Below are 26,582 nucleotides of genomic sequence, written 5' to 3'. Positions count from 1 at the left end.
GCACAGAACGGCCCGCCATGCCCTCCAGCCTCCTGCCTGCCTGTCCTTTCCAGGTCCCAGACCACTGTGGCTGGGGTGACCCCAAGCCGGCCACCAGAGAGGCAGGGGGGTGTAGGCCCTGGGTGAGTCCTTGTCTGATGTCCACTGTGGGATAAACAATTGCCTTGTCATGGGGCCCAGTGAAGCCAGATAAGCCTCTGCTCCCGGGGCTGCCCTGGCCAACCCCCGCCCCACAGGCTGCAGGTCTGCACACAGCCAGCTCAGCAGGAAGCTGGCCTCGGCCCAGGACAATTAGTGCTCGTGACTTTGTACCCAACACAGAGCACGCTCGGGGTTGAGAAGTCTGACAAAGATCCTGGAGGTGGTACGAGGCCTTCCCTGTCACTGAGCCCAACCAAGCCCAGCTCCACCGCCTTCTGGCCCAGCCCCTCCTTAGCCTGGAAAATCAGCCGCCAGCATCGGCACCCCTCTGGACAGTGTCTGTCCCCACCCATCCCAAACCTTGTCTTGATGAGGGCTCCAAAAGTCATCACTTCCATCTCAGAGTGACTCAGCCTCCGTGTGAGCCGCAGGCCCCGGCCAGGCCGCTGTGTGACTTGAAGCAAGTCCCGGGCCCTTGCTGGGCCTCAGTCCCCCTTGGCACACAGCAGGGCAGGCCTCCAACTCTTCAGCCCGTTCTACCTGGGGCTCAGCAGCTGGTGGGGGCCTGCAGCAGGGCCCCCCACTCCCTGCCTCGTGGCCTGCTCCCCAGCTTGTGCCTGGGTGGGCCCCACCCCACGGGGCCTGGCCCTGATGAGGTAATGTCTCAGGACTCTGGGCTCCAGTGCGCAGAGGTGGAGGATCCCACAAAGCCGCATTGTCTCTGAGCTCCCAGGACACCCCCAGCAGAGGATGGCAGATGGGCGGAGGGACGCCGGTGCTGGCCCAAGAGGGGTGCCCTGGGCAAGTCTTTGGACCCTCTGGGACCTCAGTTTTCTCATACGTAAGAGAACACGTCAAGGGCGAGTCAGGGCAGGGGAGGATGGCTGGGCGGTGCTTCATCCGCTCTCAGGGGGTGCCAGTGTGTATGGGCAAGGGTGCTCCAGGGCTGGGGCAAACTACAGCACCCAAGCCCGGCACGCCTTCTGGCCACATGTGCTCAAAGGACATGTGAGCCAACTGACCAAGCCTGCTGGAGCCCAGGCCTGGGCTGGAGGGAGGCAGAGGGGGCTGAGCAGGTGCCCCTGGGGCAGAGTGGGTCCAGGCACTCTTGAGCTCCAGTCCTAGTACCAGATGGACACCAACCAAGGCCTTTCTCCCCGTGCCTCAGTTTTCTCATCTGTGAAAGGGCCCACTCAGCCTGTGCTGCAGGGCCGCTGCGAGAACTCAACAGAGCCCCAGTACAGGCGGGAAAGGTGCCCAGGAAAGGTGCCCAGCTCCCAGAGGGTGCCCCATGAACTCGAAGTGGCCCAGTGGGCTGTGGGGGACCAACACAGAGGACCACAAAACATCCATGGTAGCATGGGTTCCCCAGGAAGCCAGGACTGTCAGCCGAACTGGGTGGGTGGGTGGTGGGCTCGGGGTGGAGAGTGACTTGCCCACCGTCTCCCAGGAGGCCTGGGCTGGGCCGGGACTGAGGACAGGGGTCCTACATCACCCACCTCCTCAGGGCCCAGCCGGCATCTCCTGGGCCGGTAGAGGAGTGGGGAGGCCCAGAGACACATCCTGACCAGGTTTGAGCTGGGAACGGTGAGGCCAGGCCAGGTCTAGCGTGAGGCACACAGGGAACAGAGCCGGACATGGCGGCTGGAGCCTGGCCGCCTCCACTCTCCCCTACAGGGCCTGCCTCGCTCTCTGTGGAGGGAGGGCGGGGAGGGGCGGCCAACACTCACCCTGGCCTTCTCCAGGCTGTTGTGAAGTTGGGGTGGCAGGCCCTTTGTGAACCCGAAGCACGTGACGGAGTGTAGGGGAAGGGCCAGCAGAGCTCCAAGGCCCTCGTCTGAGGGGTCCTCTCTCCCCTAGGCCAGGGCTCAGGTCCCCTTTTGTGTGGGACCTGTCCCCAGCGAGGCAGGATGTTTAACAACATCCTCGGTCACTTGATGCAGGTAGTACCCGAAGGTGTGACAGTTACAAATGCCGGATGTCCTCGGCAGAGTGAACGTCACCTGCTTGGGAACCCCTGCCTTATACCCTGAATCCATCACAGACCCAGGCCCGGGTAGACACAGCAAGACCCAGGGATTCCCCTGGGCAGCAGAAGGGCTGGGTGGGGCTGACCCGCGTGAGGACTCAGCGGCAGCGATCCCCAAGCCCTCACCGCATGCCTCCCATGGCCGTCCCAGCTCGTGTTTTTGTTCATCAGAAACGGGAAATGGGTCTGGCCTTTGCCCAGGGGCTGCTGGTTTTTCCAGCTGGGCTGCACAAAGTCAACTAGCTTTTCAGATGCCCCAGGCATCTCATGGCTCTCGCCTGTCCTAAGCTGGGAGCCTCGGGCCCGGTCTGCCTCCTAGTGCCCAAAATCAGCCAAGACATGCGGCCTGGCCCTGCGACCCTAGGGGGTGGGGTGAAAGGTCTGGCCCTCTTCCCAAGACCTGCTCCCCATCTGTCATTTGGGGTGATCATTCCCATACTCCCACATGGAGGACCATCAGGGGCCGGCCAGGCCTACCGGCTGGGTGCTCAGCAATCGGAGCCCCATACTTGGGGAGACGCTGGTGCATGCTGCTCCCACCTCACCTGGGGGCCAGGAATGGGCTCGGCCCAAGCAACAGGCCGCGTTTCGAGGGTGTGCTGGCATGGGCTGCACCTCAGAGGAAGGAGCGGAGTGACAGTGAACTGTCACCAGGCCCTGGCGCAGAGGGAAAGAAAGCCGCTCAGCACTCAGACCAGAGCTGTGTCTCACAGGGGCTGTGCCTGTCCCCAGCCAAAGACAGAATGGGAAGGGAGCTGTGACTAAGGGCCCACCTCACACGCAGCCTCCTTCACGCTTCGCAGCAGCCCCAACAAATCAATGACCACATCCCCGTTTTGCAGACAAGACAATGGAGGCCTAGAAAGATTCAGGGACTCTGTCCAAGGCGACCATGCAGGTGGCACAGCTGGGGCTCAGAACTGGCTCCTGGTGTCACCCTCAAATGGGCACCTGACACCCCAAGGTCATAAGGATGACCCCCCCCAAAAAAAAACCTGCACCCTGGGCCCGTAGGAGCTGGGCAGGTTGGTGCAGAGCTGGGCAGGGGTGGCAGCAGCTGAGGGCAGGCCCAGGGATTATCGGCAAAGGAAATGCGCCGGAACAGGTCTGGGCCCAGCTAGCCCCAGGGGAGGAAGGTAGGCGGGGAAGGCAGGCCCTCAAGAGGATGACACTTGGCTGGGGCTGGGCTCTCAGGGCCTCTGGCCACCTGCTCAGGGCTGTGGAAGGGCAAGCTCAGAGGCGGGAAGGAGGAAGCCAGGTCACACTTTCCCATGGAGGTGTCCAGTTCCTGGCTACGTCACCCTCCAGATCCTGCCACCTTCCTTCACTGGGGGAGAGAGGTGGCTGAGCAGGGCAGGCTGAGCCAGGGACCCACAGTGCCAGCTGCCCTCCCCTGTGTGGGTTGGTCACAGCCAGTGGAAGGGCTGGTGGTGGGACGGGCTCACACCCAAGCCCCTGACCCAGCCCAGGGCCTGGGGTTTAGAATGTGTGGTTCTTCCCAGCAGCAGTATAACTTTCTCAGCACACGGGGCACTTTGCAACCACCGTCTCCTTCAGTTTCACCCTCACACAACCCCGGGAGACATCACTATGGCCATGGGGCACTGGAGGCCCCGAGAGGTGGAGCGGCACACCCAGGTCCCACGGCAGGTTAACGGCCAGTGAGCCGTGTGGGTAGTGCCAGGGCAGCCTGCGCTGGCAGGTTGGTTTTGCTTTTGGTTTTATAATGGAAGCCAGTGATGACTTCCCCGGCCCATGGTGGGATGGCCATTCCTAGGTTTAGTGAGAGTTGAGTAGCTGGTGTGAATGAGCAGGGTGGGAATCCTAGGAGATTGGCTGAGCCAATAAAAAGGAGAAGAGGAATTATATAAGCGATCTGGTTCATCCTTTGATGCTCCGCACCATTATTATTCGTGGTTACCGTTTGTTATCATTTGCTGCTTGAGCACCAGGGATCTGCGGCCTCCTGTTGGAGCTGATTTCTCACTTCGGGCTTTTAGGCGCCACCCCTAAATTGATGGGAATGGCTTTGGGCAAGGCATGGCCTCCCTCAGACCTCAGTTTCCCCATCAGTCTTGTGGGAACCTTGTCTGAATGACCTCAAGGCCCCTTCAGGCCCAGGCACTCCAGGCCCCCACCTGCCCCTTCCCTGCGGCTTCCTGGAAACTCAGAACTCTGCAAGTAGAGGGGCACCAGGGCTTCTCTGCTGAGAAGGGGTCTCGGGGCGCCGGGTGGAAGGTAAGGCCTTTGGAGAGGCTGTCCTGGCCCCAGCTTAGGCTCCCTGCTCCAAACCGACAGGCTTGCTCCCTGCCTGCATCTGCACACTGGGGGCAAATGCAAAGCACTCGCTGGGCCTGGGCAGGGGCATGGTGCTGGTGGGCCCCACTGGGGTCTCTTCCTGGGCACTGGGCAGGGCCAGGGCTTCTGCGGTCAGGTTTCTAAAGCAGCCTTTCCACACTGTGGCTCTCTCGGGCATGAGCTGTCTGCCACTCGCGTAGATTCCCAGCGCTAATGACGCGGCGGGAGACGAGGCGGGCGTGGGGCTTGGGGCCAGCCCACCGGGGAGACCACATTAAAAATGTCCCCAGAGCTAGAGACTCAGCACCGAGTGCTCACAACCACTTGAAAGGATTCAGCCGGAGGCGTTGGGGTAGGGGTGGGGGTGCTTGGCAAATGCTGACAAATTACAGGCATGGAGCCCGGCCCCTTGTTAACCAGACTGGCAGTGCCCCTTCTCCTGGGACCACAATTCCCTATCCCACTAGGCTGTCATGAAGATTAAATTCACCAATGCAAAGTGCCTGCGATGGGGCCTGGTGTGCCCCCAATGCTAGGGAAGTATTCGCCGTCATCATGCACGCAATCTGCTCTCAGAGAAACGCTCTGCACACAGCAGGTGCCAAGCGATGGCTGGCAGAAGGAGGGCTCCAGACACCAAATGCCCAGGGTGTCTGGACAGAAGAGCATTGGACCCGTGAGATACTGTAGCCCAGAGAGGGGAGGTGACATGCCCAAGGACACACAGCAAAGCAGTGCTGACAACCACAGCCCACCCTGACCCCATCCGCAGCCTTCTCTGATCCACCTCTGTCCCGTGGTTTCCCCTCACCCAAAGGTTCTTTCTACTCTGCTCTTGCGCCTCAAAGCCATTTCAACTGTGCAACCATCAAGGAAGCCTTCCCTGGCCTCCGTCTGAGCCAGATCCTAAAACCAGTCAATGGACATTCTAAGGAGACAGCTTTTAGCTTAACCCAAGAAAGGACTTCCTGGGAGTTGAAGCTCTCCAGATAGGCCTCAAGCTAGCTGAGGAGGGAGTGAGCACACTATCACCAGAGGTATGCAAGCACACAGATAACCAGTGTGACATGGGCTGCTCTGAAATCACATGTGAGGCAGCACTTGGCATGAGCTCCAGCCCCTGGTCGGCAAGCACCTAATCAATGTTTATCTTATCTCTGCCACGTTGGAGGTAGTGAGTATCCCGTCCCTCGGGGAATTCAAGCAGAGGTTATATGACTGCCTGGCAGGAGGCTCTAGGATTACTGGACTCTGAGTGCTGGCACAGGACTCCTTCATGCAGGAGGTACTCAAGTGTTTGTTGACAGACTGAATGACCCCAGCCCTCCGGCCTGCTCACCTTGAGGTGCCCCAGGTGCATGCGGGCCCGCTCACACATGTGCAGGAAGTACTTGACGTTGCTCTCATCCACGATGATGTACACGGCCACCTTCCTCTTGAAGCCGGCATCCAGCAGGTCCTTGAAGATGTCCACATCGGTGAACATGTCCATGACCACAGCTATCACCTGGGGCAAGAAGAGAGACTGGGGCCCGTCAGGCAGCACAGCAGTGGGGGGCAGGTCTCGGCAGAACGCACAGCCCTCCCGTGCCACCAGCCTCTCACGGGTGCCCGCTCTGGCCCCACAACTGGAGCTCAGGACCTAGACCAGGGAGTGAGGGGTCAGGGACCTTTCTTGGCCTGAAGTTCTAGCTTCAGTGCCTGCTCTGGGCTCACCCAGGGGCCCTGTGTTGGCGCCTTCCCAGGCCAGAGCCGGCTGCACTGTGCCTGCCTCGTAACACCTGGGGATGCTGAGATGAACCTGATGTGCCAGTGCCCAGGGAGAGGCGTAGCAGCTGGCGTGGCGGCTCGCTGGGCCCCCCCTGCATCCCTGGGCTGGTGTGGACTTCGGTCAGTGCCCAAACCCAGGTGCTCTTCCTGTCAGCTGACAACAGCTGTCCCCACAGCAGGTGACCTCCTGCCGGACCTGGCTCAGGGTGGAGCCCCAGTGGTCAGGGTACACCTACCTACCGCCAGCCCAGCCAAGCACCACCAACAGGGCAGGAGGTCTGGATGAGTGAAGGTGCCAGGCGGAGCAGGCAGAGGGACAGGTTGAGGTGGGGTGGGCCCGGCCCCAGTGGGGCTCAGGGAGTCAGGTCTCTCTCTCGCACCTGGTCCCCTCCCCCTCCCTCGGCACAGCCGCCCACACTGCTAATACAGACGCGTGTCCCACTCTCGGGTGGGTGGCCCCATTCCTCACACCCTCTGAGGCTGGCACCATCGTCCCTGTCCCAGGTCTGAGAACCATGTGGAGAAGAGGCCAGGGACCTGCCCTATGACACACAGCAAGCTGGGGACAGAGTCTGGCTACAGCCTACCCAGGTTTGCCAGGGAGCAGAAGTCAGCTCCCACCCCCATTGTGAGACTGGACTTGCTGGGATGCGGAGATTCGGGGTGAGGGAGGCGGCCTGGAGCCTGCTGGGGATGTGTCTGCACATCCCACGGTGAGCTCACCAGGCTGGCCCCTGCAGGCCCAGTTGGGCTCCTCCTGGGCCTCAGTCCCCTGCTGACACCCATCATTCATCTGACACCAAAGCCCGGACTCCAGCAGAGGGGAGGGCCCCACACCTGCCCTACCTCAGACTCACTGTGTGACCCTGAGCAAGACACCTGGCTTCTCTGGACCCATCAGGGTTTCATCAGTACATCAGGCTCTATCTCTCAGGATAGCCGAGCACACCCGAATGCCGCAGCACCTGTGAAGAGGCCGGCCAGGAAGGGCTCCGTGACGCCCGTTTGCTGCCTGTCTCCCACAGTCACGCGCACATTCCTGTTTACAGGGGTCTTCTCGGCCTCACTCCCGCAGCTTCTCACAGGCACCATGGTGGTGAGAGCCCAGCACACAGCCGGATAAACTGAGGCTCAGTGAGGTTGTAAGGCTTGTTGGGTGTCACGAAGCAAGCTGGGCCAGGGCCTGGACCCACCTCCGGTCAGGTCAGGGTTGGTCTCCTGCCCCTTCCCTTGGACATTTAGTCTCGGAGGACCTGGGAGAAACGGCGGTTCACCCAGAGCGGAGCTGTGGGACCAGCCAAGATTCCTGGAACTCTAAGGCCGAAGGGTCCTCTCTGTCCTCTGGGGAGACGACTGCTCCCTATCTCTGTCTCTGAAGGGCTGTTTTGGGGCAGAGGGAGTAGCTGGTTGATGCAGGGGCTACAGCTGGCAGGGGAGGTGGGTGTGGGCACCAGACGGGGAAGCATTTGCTGCCCCCAGGGCGGCCCAAGGTTAGACAGGGATCTTGAGAGGGAGCTCACTCCCCAACCCAGGAGATGTTCAAGGACGGCCAGAGACTGCTTGGACAAGGGTGGATGAGAGGACAGAGGACACACAACATGGACAGATCACCATGACCTTGGACTGAGCCACCAGTTGAGGGTGATGAAACCCTGGGCGGGGGGTGTGTGGTGGCAGCAGGGACCTTCCTGCCTGGGATCTCCCGGACCCAAAGCTGCTCCAGCCCAGGGATCCCCTTGGTTTAGCCACTCTTGAGCAGGCAAACAGCCTCACGTGCCACCCTGGAAAGGAGCCTAATGAGGGCGCAGCAGGCACGCTTCTCCCTGGAGGGCTCCGCGCCCTGTCTACCGTGGCAGATGGGGACTTGCCCTGGGCTTGGGCTGGGGGACGTGCCCCAGCAGGACCTGTGCCACATGCGCCATTCCCCATGTTGCCCTCAGCCAGGCAGCGTGCCTGATCCAGGGACCATCTGCTGTCAGGCTGGATTTGTTGGGGCCTGCACCCCAAAATGGATCCCCCCACAGTGCTGGCTCGCCCCAGGCATTGGGCTCAGTGCCTGGGGTGGTCAAAGATGGGTTTGTAATAGGTGCAAGCTTATGTAAGGGGTGCCTGATGCTCCCCAGGCAAGCCCACCATAGCCTGGCCTGTCCATGGAGCCACAAAGGTTTCTTGGGGACCGTTGAGTCCTGTCATGCCCTTCCCCATTTTATAGATAAGAAATCTGGGATCAGAATCCATGATGAGGCTAGAACCCAGGGCCCTGCCCACCCAGAGCACCTTCTGCACAAGAGACTGGACGTCAGTCCTGGGCCCTTGCGCTGCTTGATGGTTCATAAGGAGCCTTGACAATTGTTACCTTGTTCAGTCCTCACAAGCACACTGTGAGGCAGTGGCTCTCCTTCCCATTTTACAGACTAAGACACTGAGGCACAGAGCCATTCGCTACCTTGCCTAATTCTGTTGGGAGGCCCAGGTCACTTGTGACACTGAGCTCAGTCTTGGCCCAGGACAGGGCCTGGCTTAAGGCAGGTCTCAGGGAGCTTTCATCAACTGAGGACAAGACCAGCTGGCTTGGCCTGGGAACGACTGCAGCGGTCAGGGCACCTGGGACCACAGCCCCTCCTGGACCCTGGGTTTCCCCATCTGTCAAACGGGGGTGTGGGCCTGGCTTGCCCCTGTGGTTCTATCCAGTTCACGCATTGGCAGAGCTGGCACAAGTCAAGAAAAGCACCAGATGCCTCCCGCAGTCCCAAGCGCCAAGCACGTCCCCTCAGAGGTCTGGGGCAGGGCCAAGGCTGTGGAAATGAGACGGGAGGCTGACTCCGGAGACCAGCTCTGCCTGCTGTATGTCACAGGCCACACTGGGCAGAAGGCAGGCGGCCTGGGTGCCAGCGCTGAGCTTGTTCCACTCCTGAGGCTGGAACCAGCCATGCCCCCGTGAGCAGCTGGCACGGGGCAGGCATAGCAGGCAGGCACGTGCATGTCCTGCACCCCATGCCCTGTTCTTGGAGCCGATGGGCAGCTCCCAGCCCAGCAGCCTGGAATCTGTGCCAGCCATGCAGCCCAGCTCCCAGGGGAAGGAGGGAGCCCAGTGGGCTCTGCCCATCTTACTGATGGACAGGCCTCTGCTGGGCGGCCTTGAGGCCTCAAAGATGCAGCTGCAGAACCTGGGAGGCCAATGCCCAAGACAACCATCTGGCTTCTGCCAGGGTGTGGGAGGGATGGCCCAAGATGACAGGGTGTGGGAGGATGGCCATGCCTAGGAGGCAGAGGCAGGCGGGCCGCAGCAGAGGGGGACATCAGCAGGGATGTGGATGGGCACCGGCTCAAGTGAGCTAACAGCGAGCCTGCCCCTGCCCCAGCCCAGGCCTCTCCCTGGGGACTCCTGGTGCCTAAATGCCTCCTGCACGTCTGTCTGTGGTGTCCTTTGTGCAAGCGCTCCGGTGCCCCGCCCTCCCAGCCCCTTCTCTGGTGCTGTGCCCTCCCCGCCCAGTGGATCTGCCGGCCTCTGCACCCTGCCTTCTGCCTATGTCTCCAGTCCCCCACCTCCCTCTGTGTCCTGGGACCGGCGGACATCCGCCTTTATGTGAGAGATGCAGAATCTGCGGCTCGGGGGGAGGGCACTGGTCCGAGGTGGTGCTGCACACGGATCCCTGGTGCCCAACCAGGAGCACCTCCATCACCTGAGCTGTAGTGGAGAGGTGACACAAAGCAGTGCCCCACCTGTGGCCACTGCCCCCCCCCCGGCAGACACGGCCTGAAGCCCAGTAACGCTGGCTGCTGGGTTGAGGGTGGGACAGGGCTTTAGGTCACAGAGGCAGGGAGCACAGGTGTGGGCCTCCTCAATCTCCCCCAGCCCCAGCCGGAGTCCCCTGAGCAAGGGTGGAGTGGGCAGAGTGGGCCAAGCAACGGCGTCTGAGCTCTACGCTGGGCTTTGGGTGAGCACACCTGCTTTCCAGGTCTCAGTTTCTTCATCTGCAAAAGGGGAAGGTGGACAAGATGTCTAAGACCCTTTGTCTCTGATGTCCCTGCCAAGGGACCCTGACTCCTGTTCCTTGCCCGGTGCCCGGCAGGGCCTGTCTGGGCGGCTAGCACATCTCATCGCACCCATGGGTCTGAGAGAGGAAGTGCTGGTGGCGGTTCTCCGCCTGCATCCCCACAGGGCTCCTGCCTCACAGGTGCCAACACCCACAACAGCTATTTCCCAGCCTTCCGCTGACGACAGAACTACTCTTGATGCAGATGTGCCCTCACAGGGCGAGTGGGTAGAACAGGTCTCAGCAGAGGTGCCCGGGGAGGAGGGGTGGGGTGAGATGGGCTGGCCTGGTTCTGAGCATGGTGGGAAACCGGCGGTGCGCAAGCCTAGCCTCTGCAGCAGCATCTCTCCAGGGGGCCCTGGCCAATGCGTCCCGACCCCTCTCCCCGACGTGTCCTGCCTCAAGCAACCATGTCTCCTACATGCTGTTCTCCTTGCCACCTGTGCATTTTGCATCTGCCCGGACACCTCCTACCTGTCCTTCAGATCCCAGCTCAGATGCAGCCCCAGCCTCCCTGTCGTCACTCTGGCTGTCTGGGTTGAGTGTGGATCACATGTGCATTACTTCTCAGGCACAGCAATGGAGTCTCCCCAAGGACTGAGTCCCAAGACTTGGTGAGAGGGGAGAGTTTCCAGCCTGCACGTGGCAAGCCCTCCACTCGCCTCACTCTCCCAGGCCTCAGAGGTCCCTAGAAGTGGCTCAGAGAGAGCTGGCCACATTCTCTCTCCTCACCATGCTCCAGCCTGCCCCAGAGTCCCGAGCCCTGCGGTCACAGACACTGCACACTGCAGACAAGTCCCCAGGCCTCTCTGGGCCTCACCTTCCCACCTGGGAAGTGCAGGAGGTGGGGAGAGTCTCTCATCTTGGGGTCCATTCTTCTCCAGCTCTCCAGACAGTGGCAGTGTAGGCTGTACCCGCTGGCACCAATCTCAGTTCCTCCCTGGAAACTGCATGACCTTGGGCAAATGCCTTAGTTTCCTCTTGAGGATAATAACAATTCCCACCCACAAGTTTGTAGGAAATTAAAGTGAATTAATGCAGATGAAGCCCCAGCATGGGATCCGCAAACGGCAGCGGCACGTCCCCTCCTCGTCCTCCCAGCAGCCCAAGTCCCAGCCCACCAGACCCAAAGCTCCCTCTGGGGTGGACAGGCCAGGAGGATCTCACTTCCCTCCGGGCCAGCTGGAAGGCTGTAAGTGACGAGCCAGGGCTGCTAACAGGAATGCCACAGACTGTCTTAAAGGTTGAGGCGGTGGCCATCAAGACCTTGGATTCAACTTCCGCTGACTGCCATGATGGAATAACAGAGATGGAATTTACCCTCCTGCCTTAGCAATTAAAAGACCCAGACAGGCCGGGCTCGGGGGCTCACGTCTGTAATCCCAGCACTTTGGAAGGCCGAGGATGGATCACAAGGAGTTTGAGATCAGCCTGGTCAATATGGTGAAACCATGTCTCTACTAAAAATACAAAAATTAGCAGGCATGGTGTCACATGCCTGTGACCCCAGCTACTCAGGAGGCTGGGGGACAGGGGACAGAGTTTGCAGCTGAGCCGTGACCTGATGCCAAATGAGAACGTTCCAGAGGTGGATCACATGTGCGTTACTTCTGAGATAGAGGGATGGCAGGAGAGAGCCAAGATCGCGCCACTGCACTCCAGCCTGGGCAACAGAGCAAGACTGTCTCAAAAAAAAAAAAAAAAAAAGACAAAATCTATGAAGCCACAGACAACAGCCTTCAATCAGCACAGTGATCCCTGAGAAAAGAGGAACAAACCAGCTGAGCCCTAGGATAGCCCCACGACTTCCAGGCTGTGGCATAGGAAGGGGAGCCTCCGTGAAGTCCTGTGGTCTCCCTGAGTCGACGGGACAGGGTTCACTGAGTGTGACATCTAGGATTCGCAGGACGGAGTGCCACAGGGGAGAGAGCTCCACAGAGTGAACTCCAAAGACCTGCAGAGGGCCCCCTGGGGTCTTCAGCTGATGGCCGAGTGAGAAACTACTGAGGCTGAGCAGAGAACCACTGGAAAGCGGCGGCTGGAACAATCGCTGGAGCTCACACAGGATCAGGAATAGTTTATGTGCCCCCATCCAGAATAGAAACCCCTCCTAACACACAGGGCCTGCAGGGGGTCCTCAGAAGGATACTGCCTCAGCAGTGTACAAATACGTCCTAGACTAGGCACAAGCAAACTTCCTAAAGAACCAGAGTGTACATATGTTAGGTTTTGAGGGCCATAGGTTCTCTGTCACAGCTACTCAAATCTGCTATTGTAACACAAAAGCAGCCAAAGTACACAAATGAATGTCTGTCTATGTTCTATTGTTTATAAAAGCTGGCAACAGACTTCCTTTGGTCTGGGGTCCGTAATTTGCAACTCCTACCCTAGACTGAAATCTACTTTAGTCCTGCCTAATAACGCTTGACAGCAAGCCACAAAAGCATTAAACTGTTTCCAAGTAACGTAACTGCACCCCAAAACAAAGCTCCAAAATATTTAAAAGAGAAAACAAAACAAACAAAATCCACAAGCAGCCCACAACATAAAATCCGACATGCCTGGTATCCAATTAAAAATTACCAGACACACAAAGAAACAGAAAAACATGATGCACATGAGAAAAAAAAGCAATCAACATCAACCAAAAACTGACACAGATGTTAGAATTGGCAGACAAAAACATGAAAACAGTTATAACTGTGTTCCATGTGTTTAAAAAGTTAGGTAGAAATGTGGAATTTTTTTTTTTTTTTAGCCAACAAATCAAAATTCAAGAGGTGAAAATGCAACGTTTAAGATGAAAAATATACTAGGTAGAATTAACAGATTAGACACTACAGAAGAAAAAATTAGTGAACTTGAAGACACAAAAGTAGAAATTATCCAAAATGACACACAGAAAGACTGAAAGAACATGATCAGAGCATCAGCAAACTGTGAGTCAACTTGAAGCCATCCCATATATGTGTAATTGCAGTCACAGAAGGTGCAAGGGTTGGAAGTGAGGGAGAGACCAAAAGAAAAAAATTAGAAAAAATTGGCCAAAATACTTCCACCATTTGATTAAAGACTAAATCCAAGTCTGGGCGCATGGCTCAGACCTGTAATCCCAGAACTTTGGGAGGCAGAGGAGGGTGGATCACTTGCGGTCAGGAGTTCAAGACCAGCCTGGCCAACATGGCGAAACCTTGTCTCTACTAAAAATACAAAATTTAACAGGGCCTGGTGGTGCGCAGCTACAATCCCAGCTATTCGGGAGGCTGAGGTAGGAGAATCGCTTGAACCCAGGAGGCGGAGTTTGCAGTGAGCCGAGATCTCTACACTGCACTCCAAACTGGGCAACAGAGTGAGATTCTGTCTCATTAAAAAAAAAAAAAAAAAAGACTAAATCCACAGGTCCCGGAAGTTCAATGATTGCCAAGCAGAAGAAAACTATACCAATGCACATCACAATCAAATCACTTAGTAACAAAGAGAGAATCTTAAAAACAACCAGAGGAGAAAAGACAACTGCATAGTGAGGAACAAAGTAAGCGGACTTCTCATCAGAATCACGGCAAGCCACAGACAATGGGCGATATCTTTAAAGTACCAAATGGAAAAAAAAGAATCAACTTAGAATTTTATACCCAGTAAAAATATATTTCAAAACAAAAGGCAAACTAAAGACTTTTTCAGATATAAAAAAGCTGAGAGAATTCATTACCAGCAGACCTGCCCTCCAGTCATTATCAGCCCCTTGTAGAGATGGAGAAACTGAGGCTCCAGGGAACTGCAGTTGCTTCCACTGCAGGGTTTAGGCCTCTCCTCCATATTGGGGGAGTGGAATGGAGATAGGAAGAGTTACTCACCTGTCCCTAACCCCCTCCTCCAGCAGCTGGGTGGGGACAGATCTGGCTGCAGCACCTCAGGTTTTCTATGCTCATGACATGGTCCCACTCCCCCTCCCCTCCCCCTCCCCCTCCCTTCCATGGGGCTGGCAGGATTAGTGAGATGCCATCTGAAGAGGCCCAAGAAAGTTCTCTGGGTTAGGAAGGACTCCTAGGATCTCTGGGTGGCGCTCTCTGCCACCTCCGGGCACTCTCCTAACCAGTTTCCCCATACAGTGGCTCTGAAAGCCTGTCACCAAGAGGACCAGTTTAGGTAACAGTCTCATCTTGCCTCACAGGGTAAAGGGAGTCTGTGTACTTGGTAGCAAATGCTGACCCCAGCCAGAGCAAGGATAATCAGGCGAACCAGCTGGCGTGCATGGTGTCCCTTTTCTGGAGACCATAGGTGATAGCCACTCCCATTTTCCACTGTCCCAGGGCCACTCTGTCAACTAGCAACAGAGGTCTCCTGCTCCTAGGCCTTTCTCATGGGGGACCCTGTGTCCATTCCAAGCTCTGAACTAACCCACGGCCTCCCAGAGTCCACCTCAGCTCCTAAAACAAATACCTAACCCTCAGCACTGTCTGGAAGATCAATGCCCTTGGGCCTCTCTGGCTCTGCCCTGCCTTCCCTGGGTGGCCCACGGCGGGTCGCTTCCCACTCTAAGCCTCAGTTTCTCTTCGTGGTAACATGGGGAGTTAAACTGGATGAACTCTGAGGCCCTGCTCCCCTCCAACATCCATCAGCTCCGTGAACACCTTCCCCGCCCTCTGACTATTAAGACTGAAGCCTCATTAAGGCCAATTAAAGGAAGATCAGGCCTTCTGAGCACCAAATGGCTGCCGAGGGTCAGGCCAAGAAGCGCAGGCTGGTCATGCCCAGAGCGCTCTGACCAGGAGGCTCGGCCTAGCCCAGTGGCATGGCGGCACTACCCTGAGTCTCCTGCCTCCCCCAGATGGACATCAGCTTCCTTGCTGTGGCTCAGGAATACTGTGGAGACAAGGGGCTGCCAGAGCTTGGGGAAAGGCCGTCAGGTGACCAGGACTGGTCCCTGTGGATGAGGCAAGAGGGCAAGATCCCCCCCACTTCCTGCTGGCCACAAGGAGCTTCAGAATCCTCAGCGCTTCCAGGCCTGCCGGCGCAGGATCCAGCCAAACAGATCATCCCATGTGGACAGCAAATGGCACCAGCCGAGAATTTTCAAACAGGAAAATCTCATAATTGAATTCAAAAGCCTTTCAAACCTCAGCTTCTCCAGGGTCCAAGAGCGACAGACATTGGGGCCACCAGGCACCCTAATGCCCCAGGAAGCCTGGCTTGGAAAGGACTTGCCCAAGGTCACAAAGCACACCAGGGCAGGGTTGAGGCCCCCACATGCTCTCTACTGCACTCCTGAGCCCCCGCTTGACTTTCTTCCAGGACAGGGAGCTCCCCACTTCCACCCCAGACTACTCCCAGAGAGAGGCTCTCAGGACAGGAGTAAGGAGTGAAGGCGGACGAGGTGAGGAGAGGGGTCTGCCAGACATGGAGTGTTTTACACACCTGCCTTTTCCCCATTTACACGCCTCACTTTTTTCCCACTTAAATCTCACTGACTTTATAAGGCAGGTGTTAGTACCACTGTGACACTGAGGAAGAAGGAACAGAAGGTCAGAGAGGACAAGCAACCATCTCAGGGCAGCCACAAAGGATAACACCAGAGCTGGGGCTCGTGCCTGGGTGCCGGTGATACGGAAGCCTGTTCCTCCCACCACCCCAGGTGGCACTTCACCTGGCAAGGCACTCGAGCCCAGGGGTCATTCAGACTCTTAAAGGGGACTAGGACAGCCCACCCAGGCCAAGACCTGCCAGGGAACAGGGCGGGACCCCATCTTCCTCCCTAGCTGCTCGCAAGGCAGAGAGTAGCTCGGTGCTTTTAGACACTCACGTCTGCCACTGCTTCAAGACAAGGCCCGATCCCCATTTTACAGGTGAAGAAACTGAGGCCCAGGGTCCTGTAGCATGCGAGTGGATAAGTGGGACCGGCACCCTCTGCTGGCCCAGGGGCCAGGACCCCCAGCCTGCTGGCACCTGCCTGTAGTCCCAGCTACTTGGGAGGCTGAGGCAGGAGAATCGCTTGAACCTGGGAGGTGGAGGTTGCGGTGAGCCGAGACCTCGCCATTGCACTCCAGCCTGGGCAACGAGAGCGAAACTCTGTCTCAAAAAACAAAACAAAAAAAAACCTGTTGCCGGGCGCGGTGGCTCACGCCTGTAATCCCAGCACTTTGGGAGGCCGAGGCGGGTGGATCACGAGGTCAAGAGATTGAGACCATCCTGGTCAACATGGTGAAACCCCGTCTCTACTAAAAATACAAAACATTAGCTGGGCATGGTGGCGCGTGCCTGTAATCCCAGCTACTCAGGAGGCTGAGGCAGGAGAATTGCCTGAACCCAGGAGGCGGAGGTTGCGGTGAGCCGAGATCGCGCCATTGCACTCCAGCCTGGGTAACAAGAGCGAAACTCCGTCTTAAAAAAAAAAAACCTGTTAATTAAGACAAATGCTGTGGTGAAGGGAGACTTTGGAGCACACAGGAGCCAACACCTGGGGTTACTTTATTAGATGGTTCCCCACCCTGACAGCAACAGGCCCTGGGCATACAGGAGGCGACTCCCGACCTGCGGTGTCAGCTGGGCCACCTGTGTGGGGGGCTGTCCTGGTACTGCCCAGCAATGAGTGCCCTTCCTCCTGGTCCCCAGGCCACAGAGCTCACCCCTGTTCTTGTGAGTCTCCGTCCCAGACCGCTTCCAGAGAGCCCAGTATTTGGCTGCCAAGGAGCCTCGTGAAAACGCTTTTACTGTCCTGAGTCAACAGGGGCCAGCAGCGAGGCTCCGATGCTCCTATGCAGGGGTAGGGCTCGGAAGGACAGTGACACTGCTTCTCCAGGGAATGGGGGTCCTCAGGACCCGCAGACTGGGGTTCTGGGCCAGGCCCTCCAGATGTCAATTCTGTGACCTCACACAAGCTCTCTGCCATCCCCAGCCCCACCGATCCTCAGTTTCCTCATCTGCACAATAGAGACAACACCTACTTTCCAGAGTCGAGGGGAGGATTACGCAGCAGGGTAAAGTGCCCGCTCAGCACCTGGCATTTAGGAAACGCCTCATTAAGCCGCTTCTATTCTCCTAGAGCCAAGCTGTGGGCCAGGACTCCAGCGTGTGAAGGCGGGGGCCTGACAGAAAAAATGTGGGGTGAATCAGGCATCGTGAAACCTGGGTTCAACTTTCCTTCTCTGGGTCTGTTCCCAAGCCCTGGCCTGGCATGCAGAGATCAGCGTTCTGGCCCCGGCCACCAGGGCCTCACCCACCCTCAGCTTCCTCAACGGTGAACTAGAGAAGGTGTGATCCGTGCCCACTCCTGGGGCCTCACCCTGGGCTGTCGGGGGCTGGTAAGGGATCCTGCTAGGGCCCCCCCATCCCACCGTGTCATGTTGGGGAGCAACCAGCTGGAACATCTACTCCCGGTGCTGGCTGAGGGAGCCCTAACCCCGCCCAGCCTCATCCCTCCGCAGGCTGCAGCTGAGCGAGGCCGGGGCTGGTCCCTCCCAGGCGTGATCCTGCAGGCCTCTGGTATGCGGCTAGAACCCCACAGCAGGTTTTCCCCCAGATAAATCATGGCTCCTGGGACTGTAGGAGGGGCAGGCAGTGACCTTCCCCTTGGAGCTGGAGGCCACTGGGGCTGGAGGGACACTCAAAGGGGACAAGCTGCTGGGGAGTGAGACCCGGCACCCACTTGCCTCTCATCCCAGGGGAGCCCAGGATCACAGGGCAGCAAGGGGTCAAGGCTGAAGGGGCCTCTAACAGTCTTTAAGACCTGTACCCATTTTACAGATGGGATGGCCGGGGCCTGGAAAGGAGCTGGGGCTTGTTCCAGTCACAAGCTAGGAGGAGGCAGAGCATGGACTCTTGGCTCCTGGTCCCGTTGCCCACTAGTTCCATTCCAATCATTTGGGCATGGGAAGGCAGGTGGGGGTGGGGGGACTGCTGGCAGCAGACTGCCGGGAACACAGCCGCTCCCCTGGGTGCCGCGTCACTTCCCTGCCCCAGGGTCTGCCTGTTGTGCTGATGACAGGGCAGGGGAGTGAGGAGGCGGGGGGCTGGGCTGTCCTGACTCAGCTCCAGTAGCCCCAGCCTGAAGCCCCCAGTGGGAAGGAGCCAGTGTGTGGCCTGGCGGTCCAGGCAGAGGGATCCCCATCCAGACGGGGGCAGGCAGAGTTCTCCTTACATGATACCAGGGTGAGAAAGAGAGGTGGGAGCAGGGGCACGAGAGGTGATTCATGGGGAGAGATAAGGCAGGGAGCACTCCCGGTAGGCATGCAGACGGGCAGACCGGCAGACAAAGCGCCCTGTCAGCATCCGTCAGCGTCCTGGCCCCGCCCCTGTGAGCCTGGGAGGCAGAAGGGGCAGGAGAGCTGGAGGATTGCAGTGGCCTGGATCAGCTGCCCCTCCCAGGCCCTGCCTGTCACTCTGTCCTGCCAGGCCAGGGCACGAGGGGTAGCCTAGAGTTTCACAGAAACACAGGCCTGGTCCCCACCCCTCCACCCGAGAACTAGCTAGGTGACCTTGAGCAGGGACTAACCAGTCGGGCCTCAGTTTCTACATCTGAAAAATGGGACAGATAACACTACCTGAGATTATAAAGTGCCTCACACTCAATCAGCAGTTGCTATTGTTATTATACCTGCCCACACATGCCATGATGGCCACGGGTCCCAGGACAGATGTGGCAGGGAAAGAAGTACCCAGAGCAGAAGGCAGGGGCTCGGCTCACCACAGTGCTGTGGAGTCATGAACAAATCCCTGTCCTGCTCTGGGCCTCAGTGTCCCTGTCAGATGAGGGGCTCAGCCTCTACTGCCTCTGAGGCCCCCTCTGTAAGACCCTTGAAGACTCCCTGATGTCTGAGAGCCGGCGGGGGTGGGGCAGTCTCAGCAGTGAGTCCCCCATCCTGAGGCCTGGAAAAGCAGATGGCGGGGCCCACCTGTCCGAGGCTGCAGGAGACCACTCACTGTGGCACCATGTAGACAGACTGGCACCCAAACTGGAGACCAGTGTCTTCCTGGCTATGTCACCTTAGACAGGTGACAGCAATAACCTTGTGAGAAGCAAAGAAAGGCAATGTCACCTTAGGCAGGTGACACCAGTAACCTTGTGGGGCTTTTGTGGGAAGCAAAGGAAGCTCTAGATGGCCCATGGGACTGTAGGGAGTGGCTTGGTCACAGCTGTAGCCACAGAAACTCTGGGAGGAAGCTGGGGTCGCCATGGGAAGCCCTGGCTGGGAAGCCCCTATCTGGCTCATCACTGGGCGGGGTGGGAAGGGGCCAGCGTGTGGCCAGGTGGCCCAGGTAGAGGGATTCCCATCCCAGGCAGGGGGCAGGCACAGTTCTCCCTTCTGGATATCAGGGTGAGAAGGGGCGGCAGCAGCAGGGGTACGAGAGGTGATTCATGGGGACGGATAAGGCGGGGAGCGCTCCCTGCCTCTCTGCGCTTATTTCCTTGCGCTCCTGCTTCGGACCCTCTGGCTGAGCATCGTCCACCTGAATTTTGCCACTGAAAGGGACCTCAAGCCTCGTCCAGACCTCCTCTTCTCCACCCCTGCCAGGCCATGCAGTGCCCCAGCTGTGGGGGGCGCTGCCTCCTTCCTGTCGCTGATGAGGAGGGGAGGCACAGAGGAGTGGGAACCTTAGCACGGCAGGTCAAGTCCGCCTACCCAGGGCCTCAGTTTCCCTATTTTCTTTCTTTTTTTTTTTTTTTTTAAGACGGGATTTCACCATGTTGGTCAGGCTGGTCTTGAACTCCCAACCTCAGGTGATCCACCCACCTTGGCCTCCAAAGTGCTTGGATTACAGGTGTGAGCCACTGCGCCTGGCCAGTTTCCCTGTTTTCAAGACGGAAGTTGAGGCAGGGTCATGGGATCCCGGCAGGCTCTCTGGGGGGACAGGGTTCTCTAGCCTCCAGCCAGTCATGTCCGTCAGGCACAGACGTCAGCAGCACTTCCTACACACCAGGGCAGGTGTGGGGTGGGTCCGGTCTGCAAACTATGCAGGTCCCCTCCTCCTTCCCTCCTCCTCCTCTTCCTCCAACTCCTTCCTTACTTCTGTCACCGGATATTCCATCTTCACAATAGCTGAAGATGCAGGCTTTATCCACACCACCTCCGTCTTATAGACCAGAAACCTGAAGCCTCATAGCTGCCCAGGGTCAGACAGTGAGTTGAGAGCAGGCAGGCCAGGGGCCAGGCGCCCCCACCCAGCTAGCTAACCCAGCCGGTCCCCTTGTTGGGCAGGGACTCCACTTTCCTGGAAACTGGAGCCAGGGCCAGGGGCCACCGTGGCCACCTCGTCAGTTCTTGACCCACTTCTGGTTTCTCTGTCCGCGAGCTTCCCTGAGGCCCTGTCGGTTACCCAGGATGGTCCCTGAAGCCAGCATGGTCTTGTGCAATTGGCTGCCCTGCTCTGAGATTGGAGGTTTGAAGGGGTTAGACCCAGCTAGGAACATTCCACAACCTGAGGCCAGACCCGGCTTCAGAGTCCTTCTCAACACAGCTCTCTAGGTAACCTCTATGAAGTCAAGATGTGCTTGGGAACGGTGAGAAGGTGCTTCCGTGCAGCAGCATTAGCGCCTGCTCATGCCCACAGCTATCCAGCAGTGGCCTAGCTGTCTCCGCAAGTGGCAAGCACCCCTTCTCAGAATGTGTGACATTGTGTCAGCCAAGAATGGCCCCCCACAGCTGGGGCACTGCACAGCCAGGCAGGAGAAGGGGAGGGCCAGAGAAGGCTTGAGGTTCCTTTTAGTGGCAAAATTCAGGTGGACAATGCTCAGCTGGACTCACTCCACTTCCACCAATGAGGACTACACCTCCCTCACCCATGCATTCTGGCCTGGAAAGTTTCCACCACTGCAAAGCTCACAAAGAGACTCAGAGAGGGTGTGTACTCTGCTCGAAGCTGCTCAGCACAGCCAGGAAACAGGCAGTATTGAACCAGGACCTCCAGGCCAGTCTCAGATGGGCTGAGGCTGCTTTTCAATCTCCGTACCTATCCCCCACCCCACAATAAAAGCCCTCCCCGCCAGAGAGCTCATGGCGTGTGCGCACACCCTCACAGTGAATCAGAGTCACTCTAAGGGAGAGTGAGAGCAAGCCCTGCGATTGCTCCTCTCCCCGCTCCACCCCATTTCCGTGCCTTCTGGGGAACCTGCTCACCAGATCAGCAGAAACTAAAAACACCCCCCAACCACACAGAGGCCCTCTGAGACCGGGCAGCCCACTGTCACCTGCTAGAGGACCTGGGAACCCTACCCTGCAAAGAAAGGGCGATCCCCAAGAAGGTGAGGAGGAAACCTCCACCCAGGAGCCCGCCAGGGAAGCAGCAGAAACCCCTGGAGGCCCATGCTGGGCTCTCGTGTTGGGCTCTGAGTGAGGCCATATTGAGGGGGTCCGGTGGCTGGTCCGGCTGCCGCGGCAGGAGTCCCCGCGCTGCCTCACCTTCTGCGCCTGGCTGATCATCTTCCGCACCACCTCTTTGATGTGGGCCTGCCCGTCTATGGGGGGCTGCATGTAGACGCTGGCCCGGGTCACGCCGCGGTAGGCGATGGTGTCGGGCCAGCCCAGGTCCAGCTGCGGGATGGAGCGGTCCGACTTCTGGGGCCAGTACTCCAGGGAGGGGAGCGGCTCGGCCTCGGTGGGGACCCCATCCGCCCCGCTGGCTTCCTCGCCGTCACCGACCCCGTTGTCCTCGGGCCCCTGGGAGGGGCCCGTGCCCCGAGGGTCCTCAGAGCCCGGGTCGTACACCTCGATGGTCTCTAGGATGCGCTTGAGCTCCAGCTCCGAGAGGAAGTCTCGGATGTTCTCCCGCTTGAGCACCTCGTAGAAGGCGTCCCGGCCGCGGGCCACCAGGGCCTCCAGCGCCAGCCTCTGCTCCTCGCTGTAGAAGAACTCGGGCTTGGACTCGCTGGAGCGCCAGTTCACGTGGTTGTCGTCCAGACACTGCACCTGGGAGTAGGCCATGGTGCCGCCTGCCCGGGCACTGCTGCCGGGGGTGGGTGGGCAAGGTCCGGTTCCTAGCTCCGACCCGGCTGGGGCACCGCGCGCTCGGGGGCCTCTCCGCGGCCTCTGCTCCTCTGCCCATGAGCAACCTGCGGGAAAGACCTGATGAGCCCAGCTCGGCGCAGAGGGCGGGCCGCGCGGGGAGGGGCTGCTGGGGGCGGGGCCGGAGCCCACGGGGCGTGGGAAGGACGGGAGCGGGACTGGGGCTGGAGCTGAGAGGATGAGGTGGGGGACGGGACTGGGATGGGGAGAAAGTAGGGGATCGGGACATCGGCGAGGAGTCGTGGGCCACGTCCCAGGGCTCGGCGCGGCTCTGCGTGCAGAGGACAGGGAACCCACACCTCAGATTTCCAGAGCTGCCTGAAGTCTTAGCAACTTCTGAGGGGGAAATAGGGCAGCCGGCGATCTTCCCAGTAGCTTCTTAGAGTGGGAGGCGGCCCCGGCACAGCGGCGCCCGGCCAGCCAAGAGCTTCCGGGTAAGGGGGGGGGGGTCTTAAAATCCCCGGGTGCTGGCAACCCAGGAGGCCTGCCTGGAGGAGGCTGAGGCTCGGGGAAGGGTCCAGGAGACCCGGAAGCACGGCTGGGGGGCGGTGGCGCCCCTTGAGACCCAGGATCCCGGGGGCGTGGCCGGTACTTGCTTACCGAGGGGACGCGGGCGGAGCGGGGCGCATTCGGGACGGCAGCAGCGGCGCGAGGCTGGGCTGGGGCGCGCGGGTGACTCAGGGCCGCCCCGCCCACCCCACCGCCGCCACCTGCGGTCACGTGCCGCCCGGGGCGGGGCCGGAAGCTGATTCACCCCTCTGCAGGCAGACAGACCTGGGGCGGGCGCACTGCCCACGGTCCTCTGGTGGCCGAATTCCCAAAAGCTCAGGGGCCAAAATCCAAGAACTCCTGGAAAACCCAGCCCAGAGAGAGACAGTGTTCTCCCTGAGGTCACACAGCGGGTCAACAGCCTTGGGACCCCCAGGGCCCCCGGGGTCTGTTGGTGATCCTGGATTAACCCTGGCGGTGCCATCTCGCCGGTGTGGCGGGAAGTCCTTGTGGCTCTATAGATACCCAGCTGTCCAGCAGTGGAAATAGCTATAGGGTACTGTGCTGGGAGCCCCCAGGCAGGGCTAGGGCATTGACTGGCCCAAGCTCAGGGCTTTCCTGAGCAGGTACCCAGTTCTCAGTCCTGAGCCCTAATCCCTTCTGGGAGGGGTCCCCGGACTGCTTCTGCGTGGTGGGCAGCACTCCACCTGAACCCTAGGACAGGGAGAGGCCAAGAGGGCCGCTGTGGCCTGGGGTCAGACCCAGCTCTCTGCTGAGCGTCCCTTGGGGTTGGGACCCTGGTTATGGGGAGCGTGGAGACCACATCTGAAGGCAGGTTGTGAGGGTGGAACAGCAAAGCCCATTAAACCTGGCCCAACAAACAGCCCCCACCCCATCGCGTGCCACAGCCAGTCGGCCAGGCACCCAGCCCAGCCCTTCCTCCCATCCCCCATACTTGTTCTGGATCTGGATGGGGCTGGTTTGGGGCCCTTAAGGATACTGCTGCTCTCGGTCATTGGTGACATCTCTAGGCCTTGTGCCCTTAAGCACCCCCCCAAGGCCTTCTCCACCATCCATTGCCCATCAGGGTGTTGAGTCCACTGCTCTGGGCAATGACTGGCCTCCCAGGTCCCCAGCCCCTCAAGCCTGAAGTCCTGAACTCTGCCATACAGCCTCCACCCCAGCCCCAAGGGCTTTATGCTACTGAACACAGTGGTCCTGGGGGGACCGGGACAGACATCCTCCCCTTGCCCCAGGGCCAGATAGGAGAGGTAGTCCCAGAGGGAGAGGCCTGCCCTGAGGGTCCTGAAGCCCCGTTTATAGCCTCTCTGCCACTGTGATCCCCTGCAAGACCCTCTCTGAGCTGTCTCGGCTTCTCGCTGTGTTCTTGCCAATGCACAGAGGCTGGGGAGTTCAGGAAGGGAGTCTAAGGCCTCACCCTCCCTTCCACCACCCCTACACTTCTGCAGTTGATGAACAGGGCAGTATGCACCCAGTTTTCCCCAGTAGCAATGATTTGCATAACTATAACACAGTAATATCACAGCCAGCAATCCACAGAGCTTACTTAGATTTCACCAGGTTTTTGTTTGTTTGGGGACAGGGTCTTGCCCTGTCACCTAGGCTGGAGTGCAGGGGTACAATCATTGCTCAATGCAGCTTTGAACTCCTGGGCTCGAGGGACATTTCTGCCTCAGCCTCCTGAGTAGCTGAGACCACAGGCACCGTGCTCAGCTAATCTTTTCCTTTCTTTCTTTCTTTCTTTTTTTTTGTTGTTGTAGAGACAGGGTCTCACTGTGTTGCTCAGACTGGTCTCGAACTCCTGGCCTCAAGTGTTTCTTCCACCTTAGCCTCCCAAAGTGCTGGGATTACAGGCGTGAGCCACTACATCAGCCAGATTTCACCAGTTTTACGTGCACTCATTTATGTGTGGGTATATAACCTTACTATATGTATAGATTTGTGTAACCACCATTACAGTCAAGATACAGAGCTGTTCTGTCTCTACAAAGGTAGATCTCCCTCTCTGTAGCCATCCCCACCCCTTCCTCTGACCACCATTCATTCCTAACTCTGGCAACCCCTAATCTATGCTATAATTCGACAATTTTGCTATTTTGAGAATGCTATATAAATGGATGATATATAACTTTTGGGATTGACCTTTTTTCCCACTTGGCACAATTCTCCAGCAAGCCATCCCGGCTGTTTCACGCATCAATGGTTTGTGTTTTTCATTGCTGACTAGTATTCCACAGTATGGATATACCACAGTTTGCTTAACCATTTCAATGATTGACAGATATGTGGGGTTTCCAGTTTTTAATCATTACAAATAACCTTACCGTGAGCATTCATATACGTATGTATATAAACATCAGGTTTCATTTCTCTGGCAACAATGCCCAAGAGTGTTATTCCTGGGCCCTGGTAGTTGCATGTTTGAAAACTGCCATACTTTTTCCAGAGTGGCTGCACCATTTCACATTCTCACCAACAATGTGTGGTAGGTCATATCTTATTGTGGTTTACATAGAGACAAACCTCTACATTTAACATTTTATTTGGGAAGAAAGAATTGCAGTTCAGGTCATACACAAAGACTGGGTGGTCTTTGATATGTCTGGAGAACACAGAGAGGGTTAGAGGTTTCTAAAAAGCAGACATGTTACTTAGTGCTCTTTGAAAAACTTCCTTGGCACTAGTAAGGATTCGGGGAGCTGGAGAGTTCTGGTTGGTAAGTGACGGTGGTGAGCAAAGTTAGTCCTAAATTCATAGCAAGTTATCTCAGCAGCTATAGACAAAATTGATTTCAGGTTATAACAGGGAGTTTCACCAGCCAAGCTCACAGGTAATTGCATTTTTGAACAATGTTATGTATGCTGAGTGCTTTCCCCCACCTACCCCGCCTCTTAACTCTGACCCAATGTGTATAATCAACATTTACAGCCTAACCTTAGGTCCTAAAGATTTTTTCCTGTTATTTTCCCTGAAAGTTTGACAGTTTTTTTTTTTAACATTTTACATTTAAATTTGTGATTTATTGTGAGTTAATTTTCATATAAGGTGTGAAATTTAGATTGAGGGTAGGTTTTTGGCCTATAGAGTTTCCCAGAGAGTTTTTATATTCTTCTGTAAAGGAGAAGGAGACAGTCTCAGATATCTTTTTTTTTTTTTTTTTTGGAGACCCAGTGTTGCTCTGTCTCCCAGGCTGGAGTGCAGTGGCTTGATCTCAGCTCACTGCAACCTCCATCGCCCCCGTTCAGCGATTTTCGTGCCTTAACCTCCCAAGTAGCTGGGAGTACAGGTGCACGCCACTGCACCTGGCTAAATTTTTGTATTTTTTGGTAGAGACAAACTTTTGCCATCTTGCCCAGGCTGGTCTCAAACTCCTACTAGCCTCAAGTGATTCGCCCACCTCAGTTTCCCAAAGCGCTAAGATGATAGGTGTGAGCCACTGTACCTGGCCAGCCGCTGAGACTTTTTTTTTTTTTTTTTTTGAGAAGACAAAACAAGAGTTTTGCTCTTGTTGCCCAGGCTGGAGTGCAATGCCATGATCTCAGCTCACCACAACCTTCGCCTCCCTGGTTCAAACGATTCTCCTGCCTCAGCCTCCCAAGTAGCTGGGATTACAGGCATGCACCACCACACCGAGCTAATTTTGTATTTTTAGTAGAGACGAGGTTTCTCCACGTTGGTCAGGCTGGTCAACTCCCAACCTCAGGTGATCTGCCTGCCTCAGCCTCCCAAAATGCTGGAATTACAGGCGTGAACCACTGCGTCCGGCCGCCTCAGAGATTTTTTTTTTTTTTTTTTTTTTTT

The 26,582-nt window shown here is 57.6% G+C and overlaps 2 protein-coding genes across 3 annotated transcripts in view; one reads left to right on the top strand and one right to left on the bottom strand.

Moving 5' to 3' along the window:
- The window catches only part of FAM83G (family with sequence similarity 83 member G), a 34,961-nt gene extending 12,004 nt beyond the window's left edge, over positions 1-22,957 (bottom strand). The window contains exons 1-3 of the mRNA XM_032269178.1: positions 22,872-22,957; positions 21,669-22,318; positions 5,808-5,975 (exon numbers count right to left, since the gene is read on the bottom strand). Of these exons, the coding sequence (XP_032125069.1) occupies positions 5,808-5,975; positions 21,669-22,190 (690 nt within the window). The 5' untranslated portion in view covers positions 22,191-22,318; positions 22,872-22,957. The remainder of the gene's footprint in view (positions 1-5,807; positions 5,976-21,668; positions 22,319-22,871) is intronic.
- The window catches only part of SLC5A10 (solute carrier family 5 member 10), a 70,434-nt gene that overhangs the window by 29,579 nt on the left and 14,273 nt on the right, over positions 1-26,582 (top strand). The gene's annotated exons all lie outside the window — the stretch shown is intronic.

This window comes from Sapajus apella, unplaced genomic scaffold (genome assembly GCF_009761245.1).
Source record: "Sapajus apella isolate SASKATOON/1434 unplaced genomic scaffold, GSC_monkey_1.0 scaffold189, whole genome shotgun sequence".
Taxonomy (NCBI): domain Eukaryota; kingdom Metazoa; phylum Chordata; class Mammalia; order Primates; family Cebidae; genus Sapajus; species Sapajus apella.
The sequence above is the reverse complement of the archived record's forward strand: the minus strand, read 5'-3'. Positions and strand labels throughout refer to the sequence as shown.